The sequence below is a fragment of the Cupressus sempervirens genome, chromosome 6 (assembly GCF_028749045.1).
Source record: "Cupressus sempervirens isolate cs-2001-9-10 chromosome 6, ASM2874904v1, whole genome shotgun sequence".
In the NCBI taxonomy this organism is placed as follows: domain Eukaryota; kingdom Viridiplantae; phylum Streptophyta; class Pinopsida; order Cupressales; family Cupressaceae; genus Cupressus; species Cupressus sempervirens.
The window spans coordinates 136,861,068-136,870,299 of NC_143123.1; the positions used below are offsets into that span (position 1 = coordinate 136,861,068).

General features: G+C 36.2%; 1 protein-coding gene across 3 annotated transcripts in view; it reads left to right on the forward strand.

Moving 5' to 3' along the window:
- LOC149551598 (uncharacterized) overlaps nt 1-5,315 on the forward strand; it is a 212,635-nt gene extending 207,320 nt beyond the window's left edge. For all 3 annotated transcript variants that reach the window (XM_089787108.1, XM_089787107.1, XM_089787109.1), the window contains 4 exons: nt 4,107-4,217; nt 4,341-4,381; nt 4,496-4,598; nt 4,805-5,315. In XM_089787108.1, the coding sequence (XP_089643234.1) occupies nt 4,107-4,217; nt 4,341-4,381; nt 4,496-4,598; nt 4,805-4,924 (375 nt within the window). In that variant the 3' untranslated portion in view covers nt 4,925-5,315. The remainder of the gene's footprint in view (nt 1-4,106; nt 4,218-4,340; nt 4,382-4,495; nt 4,599-4,804) is intronic.
- The last annotated feature ends 3,917 nt before the right edge of the window (nt 5,316-9,232 follow it).

The window sequence follows — 9,232 nt, forward strand, 5'->3', positions numbered from 1 at the left end:
TAATTTCTCTTCTAGTTAGACTAGGTCAAAATTTGTTGAGTTGCTCCCACTTTTTCCTCCATCTTTCTCTGAACTCCTTTGCCTGTATAAAGGAGTACCCCCTCATTGTAAAATCATCTTTTTTATCTTTTATTGTATGCAAGAGAGCTCTGGAGAAATTGTGACAGTAGAACTTTGTTTGTGTAGCACTATTTTGAGAGAAAAATGAATACAAAGGAGCAATTGAGACTTAACTTTGATTGAGCGAGATTGTTACTTGTGTGAATTAGAAGTTTTGTCTGTAATTCACATATGTTATCTTTGATTCATGTAATCTTGTGTTCTTGATAATTGAGTATAAAAGAGTGAAGGAGCAATTGGAGCCAGAGCTTTGACTAGGAGCAATTGTGGAAATATATAGTTAGAAGCTTTGTCTGTAGCTTATATTTCCTTCTTAATTCACAAAATAGTTAAGATATCTTTACTTTTGGAAGTCTTCGTGCCCTATTAGTAAAGCATATTCATATAGAATTACGATCGGAGTTAGAGCCAAATTGGTACACTTTCAGCTAGCCTTTGAGTTATTGTCTATTTATCGATATCACCGTTCTTAGCTTTTATATAGAAGTGTAATTAGAGATTTCACCCTGCCCATTAGTCACTCCACGGGTAAGTGGATTATTTCTTGAAAGTTAAGAGGAAAGAATATTGGTAACAACCGTTTTACAAAATCTCTCGACTTCTTGCTTACCTTGAGTTGATCCAAGGAACGGTAGGTAGGAGAGACTCTGTCTCACACGTTGTAGCTGGTCATCCTATTTTGTGACTGGATTTTTACCCAAAACTATCAATTGCAAAATATCTACCCAACACCTTCTACCCAAGCTTTTGCATCCTAAGAAATTTTCTTGATTAATTTGTACCGTCCACTGACAAGGCCAAAAATATTGGAGGAGGAACAAAGGCTTTGCTCTCTTGCCCAATTTGATGAGATAAACTATTTAGATATTCACACTAAGCCTTGTTCTTGTTTTTCAACTTATGGTATTTTCCTTCTAGTTTTCTCATCTTTTCCTTCATTGCTTGTGCAAAATGCTCAAATTCTTCAATAATTTTCTCCTGAGAAGAATGTCCCAGATCCGACTCTGTCACATTATATTCATCTTCAGTAATTCAATCTTTTATTTTCTTAAATGTAGGCATTGCAAATTGTGAAGTCCTAGATCTAGATTGTCCTTTGATGACCTTTACAAACTTCTTGGCCTTGCCTTTATCTTCCGCTATGTTGACTCAATTTAAAATTTCTTGCGACTCGCAACTCGAAGGCCTTGTCAATTTCTTTCTTTGGATTTCTATATAGTCTTTGCCTTAGCCAATCTGGAATGGTATCATGTTGATCATCGAGTGACAAATGCTCTTGCCCTTGTATTACGCTTTCGTTAATCTTTTCCTTCGCGATAGAACTTTATGTTGTTGTCTCAAGAACCTCTACTTCTGTAGGAGGAATTTCCAACTCTATTGCAGGAACTTCTATCACCATCATTTCTTGCTCCAAAATGGCCCCAAGGCTTACTTGGCAACAATCTCTTGGGACAACTTCTTTATGAGCATTTGTGCTTTCTCTATTTTTCACCAGCCTAGTCATTTGATCATTCTATTCTATCCTCATCTTGCTTGTTTCTACCTCACCTCTAGTGAAAGGGTTAATCACCTGCAAACTCAGAGTTTGACTAGGTGATGAAGGGGTCAAGCTTGCATCGTGCATGATAAATCCTATCATGATTGATACTCTTCCAAATATGATTGTTGTACATGTATTGCATCTTACAAAACACGTCAAGAGTGAGATCGTCATTAAAAGGCTCCTCATTGTTTATTTACAAACATTTTGTAGCTTGTATTTCATCTTTCAAAGCTCATCTAGGACATTAAGGTGAGCACTAAGAGTTTTAAAAAACATTTAAAACTCGCTATTTGTAACTCAATGGTTAATGGTTCGAATCTTTATGTAGATAATAGAATTAAAGAACCTATTTATGACGTGAAAGAAAATAACAAATGGATTACCAAAAACTCTAAGGCTGTAGGTATCTTGAGAAATGTGTTCGTGGTGCCTTGTATCACATCGAAGCCATCAACAATGCAAAGGAAGCTTGGGATAAACTTGCAGAGTTGTATGGTAAAATTGATGAAGAAAAGGGATCATCGATTGAAGCTGATCTTCTCAAATTGGATACTAGGAACTTTGACTCAATTAAAGACTACAACAACAAAGCCTATGATTATAGAGCACAACTTAAGGATTGTGGTAATCCCATGAAGGATGGCAAGTTGATGCATCACTTGTTGACTAATCTTCCTCCAAAATATGTGGCTTTTGTTTCAAGCTACAATACTCACAAGTTGACCATGGGAAGTGTCTGCACAAAGCTTTCATTTGCAGAAATGTTGGTCTTAGAACAAGAAAAGTTGATGAGTATGGGGATTGTCAAGTCTCCAAATCCTAAGGCATTGATGGCTAATCAAGAGAATCAAGAAAAAAAGAAAAGAAAAAGTAGTGGAAGGCCAAAGCACAATCCTACACACAAGAAGAGAAATAACACTCAACCTCCTCACCACAAGACAACTTCAACAATAAGGGGAAAGTATCCGAGAGGGAGTTACTTGTGCATAATATAAGAAGAATGGACATGAAAAACATCATTGCTACAAGAAGGATATAGATGAACTCAAGAATCTTCTTAAGAAGAATCAGATATCTCTACCTTCCCGAATGAGTACTTCATCCTCTTCTTCACATTTAGATTTTGATAAAGGAAAGAATCGCAAAAAGGATAAGGGCAAAGGTCAAGCCTTAATTGCTACCTCAAGTCATGATTCAGGAAGATGGCTTCTAGATTTAGGGGCTTCTCATCATACGTGAATGTGAGTGGAAAAGGAACTGTTTATAAGGGGGAAGTAACCTTCAAAGAGTGTTGTGTATATATAGCAGTGTCCTTTTTATTTAATTGTATATCTAATTAATAAATTTGATTGGTGTCCGTTTCCCAATAGTAGAACCAGTATTCCTGCATTTCTTGATAACTATGAGGAAACACTTACCATGAAATGTAAAAAGAAACTAGGATGTCAATACATGTTAGAAGTGTTTGAACTTATTAGCTGACCTGAAGTAATAAACTAGTAATGCAATTTAAGATAGCTACCTGTATTTGTAGATAAAGAGGTTCCACCTGCTTTCTCTTGCACCAGAATTTAGGATTGTACTACTCATTCAGCCTTATGGATGGCCTCTTTGGTTAAGAACCAAGGATTGAGGGGTATCCATTCCATCAAATTCGCTCGGGGTATGATCCCGACCTCATCTTTTTTTTATGTAGGGGGCCTTGCACTCAGCAAGACGATCTCTGGTGGGCTCTTTGTGAGCCATATTTCTTCACCAGTAGACCAAGGATCCTTTGACACTGTTCAAGCTTTTTATACCTTATTGCATCAAGCTTTTAAACATCATGAACCAGTTATGGCAGATGGAGATGCTTCTTTGTAAGTTGAGCAATTGGATGGAGGCTCAATGGTTAACTTGGCTGGCTTGTTTGTTAACAATTATGCAATTATCAATTGCTTTTCTCCTACATTAACCATGATGTGATTTTATTACAACCAGGACAAAGATCTTATACTGTAACAGCTATTACTTATTCTACTTAACAGCCTGGCTTGCTTCGAGTTTGAATTTTGATATTTATTTCAATGCTAGTATCCAACTGTGACTAAAATATTCTGGAAGCTTTATGCTGAGTAATTTTATTTATTTTACATAATGAATATATATGAGATCACAGATGGTATGAAAATTATTTTTGCATGGCATTATAGTTGGGTTTAGATTTCTTGGTCATAGCCCCTGTGCTAACTGATATGTACTATACTCCTAAAATGTTTTGGAAGGATGAATGACCATATGCCTTATGCACATGGGCTACTTTTGTAATTTACATCCTTTTACAAAACCATAGCAAGTTGACATTTTATCAGCCTCATTTCAAGAATAAGGAAACTATAATCAGCTTTAGTATATTCTCTTCTTTTCTGCCCATCACAAGTTTCAGCTACTGGTTTGCTTGCAGGAGAATGTTAAAGTAATTGTCAAGCATGATGAAGCCTTGCTACATCTAGTGGTGGCTGGGTCTGATATTCTTTTATGTTCATCATTTCATGACCCAGAGAATCAAATAATGGTAGTGCTATCTCCCATTTGTATTCGTACGTTCTGTTGGTAGCAAATCTTGACCTTTTACATGTTTCTTATACTTTCATGTTGTTGAATTCTATTGATCATAATGTAACTCTTAACTGTGCAGCTTAAAGCATTGAAGTATGGTGCTCTCCCTATATTTAGAAGGTATTATATTCTCTATTCCAGCACCTTTCTGTAGGATCTTTATCCAGCTTATAATGTCTTGGATGCATAAAGTAGGCATATTTTAGATACCTGAGTAATTAAAATGTCTTGCAGTGGAAATGAAGAAAATGGAAGGTGGAATTTAGAAACTGAGAGTTTTATGTTGCGCTTCAATCCTGATGTGGCTGTATCCTTGACTGAAGCGATTAATCACATGGTAAATTTTCCATGAGATTACCTAGTACTTTTGTTGAGTTATTCTTTCTGTTGATTGAAACATAGAAGAAACTCGTAAAATGACAAAGCACAGTTTCATACAATATGGAGGATGTGTGTTAGCTTCTTTTCAGATTCAAAGACATTTATACAATTGCAGTGCTCTAAGTGTGTCTTATCACTTATGAATTTTTTATTATTCTGTAGAAGGACAATCCTGTAGACTGGACAAACATGGTTAAGAGAGGAATGGTGAAAGACTTCTCATGGGACGCTGAATCCACTGAGAGATACAGTGATGCATATTGGTCCATACATGAGTTATAACAAGATGTACTGATTTTGAAGATTGGATTATGCCTGGTTAGTTATGCTGCCTTACCACCCCAATCACAATAAAAGTGTACAGAAGTTACTGGTATCCAGCTAGGATGTATACCTCTGCATGAAGAAAAAATCTGGAGAACATCTTTATGAAAATAGCTAAAAGTGGGGTTCCTTTCGAAAGCTTCTCCCTGTGCTGTACATCAATATATAATGACAGAGATCAGAGGATAGTTTAGTTACATAATTTTTTATCTACAACTCAATTATCATATCAAACATTGTCATTCATTTTACCCAGTTATTGAATGCAGGCAGTACTATAATGTGTTTAACATCCAATATGCAATCACATAATGGTTATTATTTTTTAATAAAAGCTTGTTAGGGATAATCCAAATCAAATGTTTCACTCTAAATCTAAATTGAGATGTCTGTCCATAAAATCCAGTGTGGTTCTGTTTCACTACTCTTTTTGAAATGAGTAAGCTTACTAATAGGGTCCTAGTCCCATAAATGAACCTTGGCAAAAGGGTCCCAGTCCTGTAAATGAACCTCAAGAGGAGAAACAACAGTACATAATTCAACTACGAAAGTTTTTGAAGGTGTGGAGTCACCAGGAATGAGAAAGAACAGATTCAAGTCAATAGACATGTCAGCCTCTATTTGATAGGTCTATAACCTAAATGTCTATTCAAAAGGCTAAAAGAAGTCACTATTTGATAGCACAGAGAATTCAATAGTCAAAATTCTACAATAACTAGCCTTGCTGCCAGAAATCATTATATTTTCACAAGGTGCAAGAATCCTGCAATCCTAAATAATGTGGCTGCAACAGAGATGACATCAAAGGGCAATGATTAATATGGAACATCAGAGAGTAGAGTGCAGATCTTCATATTTCTAGTTGAAAATTTTGAAGAAGTTTCAGCCTTTTTAATGCTTGGCAGATTCTGAGGGCAATGTTAGAGATAGAATTTATTGAATTCTAGTGGCCACTGTGTCCACCCATGTTCCACATTGCCTCAATCAGCACAACTTTGTATTTGTTTGATCTTAAACACTGAAACATAATGCTTGAATTTCTTTTCAGAGACAGGCATGTTATATTCCAGTGGTAGCATGAAAGCCTTTATACAAGCATCCATCTCTTGCTCAACAGAGGAACCTTAATAGCATAAAATACTCATCTGAGATTTTCTAAAATAATTGATTGTTCTCGAGACAAGTTACAAGCTTAATGTCTTCTCGTCAGGGTAGGCCAAAATAGGCTGCACTATCAACGCCCAAAAACCCTCTACGGAATTCACATGAAAAAAGATTTATAAAAGGAGGGTTCTGCCTCCACCCTAGCAGCCATGGATAAAATAGTCCAAGCATACAAAAATAGAAAAGAAATGCAGAGATAGACCAGCAATTTGTGATTTCAATTAATGTCAAACAATTAAATTTGGTGTTACAATCACGAGGATGGCTCAACAGATCTTGCAACTTAGCCTTGTGAGGATTATTCTGCATTGAAAGTCGCAGAGATGTGATATCAGTATGTCCGATGTGCTAATGGTAGGATTCTCAATGTGCAGGTGTCTATCTGCTTCAAATGTGGATGTCTTTATATTGGGTATGCTGAAGTCAGTATGTCTGATTTACTAATGGCACAATCTGTGCCATTGTCAATCCATGAAGGTGGCATTGAATGATGTCACAGATTATATCACTGCTTCCTCCAATGTATATGTATTGCTGCTCAAGATTGCTCTTGTTATGGCACTACATAGAGTGTTGCTGCTTCCAGTTGCTACTGCTGATGTAATATGACACTACAGGTATGTGTTACTACTCAAGGATTCCATCTCCCCTTCCGGAATTGCTTGCCCACAAGCAATTTTAGATTAGGACGCTCCAAAATGTGCTCAGTCTTCCATGTGGCATCCTCAACTGGTAAGTTATTCTACCTGACAAGTTTCCCTGTGATTGTAACGAAACTAAGCCTTCTCTCTTTGAAATCTATGACCTCAACTAGCTCCAACAGAAGCTTTCCTTCATCATCAAGTGGTGGAGACTCCTTTAAAATTGTAGCATGTTGCCCAAGAGTCTTCTTAAGGCAAGAGATATGTGGCACATTATGTATCATTTTGTTCTCTAGAAGCTCCAACTCATATGCCACCCTTCCAATCCACCTAATCAACTTAAAGTAACCATAGAAGTAGAGATTAATCCTCTTTGCACCACTCTTCAAAGAAGATTGTTTGTAGGGCAATAAATGAAGATAGATCAAATCTCCTAGTTTGAAACTATGCTCAATCCAGTGTCGATGGACATACATCTTTCATTGATTTTGTTCCTATTGTGAATTATCTTGATTCTTGTGAAGCCAATCCTTTGTCTTATGCACCCTACAATCTCTCAAATTCAAATCCACAAGTGTTTTATAGAAAAACATTCCAATCGATGTATGATAGGTGCTGTTATACAAGTTTTCTTCTAGATGTATCTAATGGATCCATGCCTTCTCTTGCGTTGCCACATAGTTTTGCAAATAGCTCTCTACCCACTTGTTCACAATCTCAATCTATCCATTTGTATAGGGGTGACAACTAGTGTTCGGAGTCAACTCATTGTCTAACATAGAAACCTCTATCTAGAAAGAATTGAGGAATCTACAATCTCTATTGCTAGCTATATACTTCAGAAGCCCATGTAACCTAAAAACCTCTTGAAAGAACAACTATGTAACTTGGATTTATCTAGGCTCTATTGAATGGTGAAGCAGTGAGGATACTTGGTCAAATGGTCAACCATCATGTAAATGCAATCCTTGCCTTGTACCTTTAGGAAATCTAGTCATGAAATCCATCAAAATCCATTCCCACTTCTAATATGTAAGGTTTATAGTAATCTTGTTGGGAAGGTATGCATAGACTTGTTTTGTTGACATGTGGCACTCCTTGACAAATCGTAGCACATCATTCTTGAGGCCCTTCTATGTGAACCTGTCATACATTTTCCTATGTGTTGAAGGATCTAGGGTGTTCTAGCAATGGTGACTCAGAAATTGCCCTCAAGATCTTCTCCATCAACTTCGACTAGAACCAAGAATATTATGTCCTTGTAGTAGATGACAGCATCTACCACCTTCTACCTATCATAGTGAATCCTTACATCCATCAACTAGCAAGTGATGATATCCTTGGACTACTAGTATAAGCACCAAGTGAATCATTTTCTAGAGTATTAATAGATGATATGTAGCATTAAGATAGCTACTAATAAATAATGAACATAAATGATACACAGGAGGCATTCCTTCCACGGCAAGGAGGGCAACTATATATAGTCCAGTGGGAGAGTGGGGATTAGATACGTAAGATAGTTACCAATAATAATACTAAAGAACCCTATTTGAAATGTCAATGGTATGATTAAGAATAACTTGCGACTAGTTCGTAGTACAAAAATTAACTATAGAAAGTATAAGAACCAACTTCGATAAACAAATCGGAAGAAATACAAAACACATGATTAAAACACATATCAAAGGAGTCTCTACTTTCAACGTGAGACATTCAATTGGAAGAAGGAAGATAAAGGAAAGGAAGGTAGTATAGTCAACAAATATCACATATACCCAATGTCGAAATAAAGGGGAGGAGAGCACCTATAGTCTAGTCACCAATCAAGCAAAGAGAAGTCATACATTCCATTTTGAACAAACGCTCTAGTGACCTAAGCAATTTACAAGAACCTTCAATAGCAATCTTAGATCCTTGATCATAGATAATATCAGGGCTTCCTATTAGCTTTTTTATATTAAACCCATGCAAATGTTATCAGGGAACAATCAAATATGAGATTCCAAATGCAAGAATGCTCTACATCCTTCAAAGCTCCAAAGTCACCAAGAAAACTTGTACCATAACATTAGCATGAGAGTGTAAGAATTAGAGAATGAGGAGATAACCCTCCTTTTTAATGAAAAATGAACGATTAAGATTAAGAGGCAAAAGAGACTTAATCAAGGGTGGAGGATGCATCTTGAGTGATCCATGTGCACAAGACTCTCACCTAAGTAAGATCAACGGTGGTGTTTAAGAGGCAAAAGATGTGTGGAGGAGAATTACAATTATTTTGAAAATAGAAGATTACTCCCACATAGAAAAGTGTGCATTCATTTATAGATAAAAAAAGTATTTTTCTCTTAATTTAAAAATAGGAATAATGTTTTATGTGTGCACACTTAGGATAAAGGACTTTTCAAAACTTTATTTAATTAAAAGGGAGCAAATTCTTTCAGTTAAATAAAAGACTTAG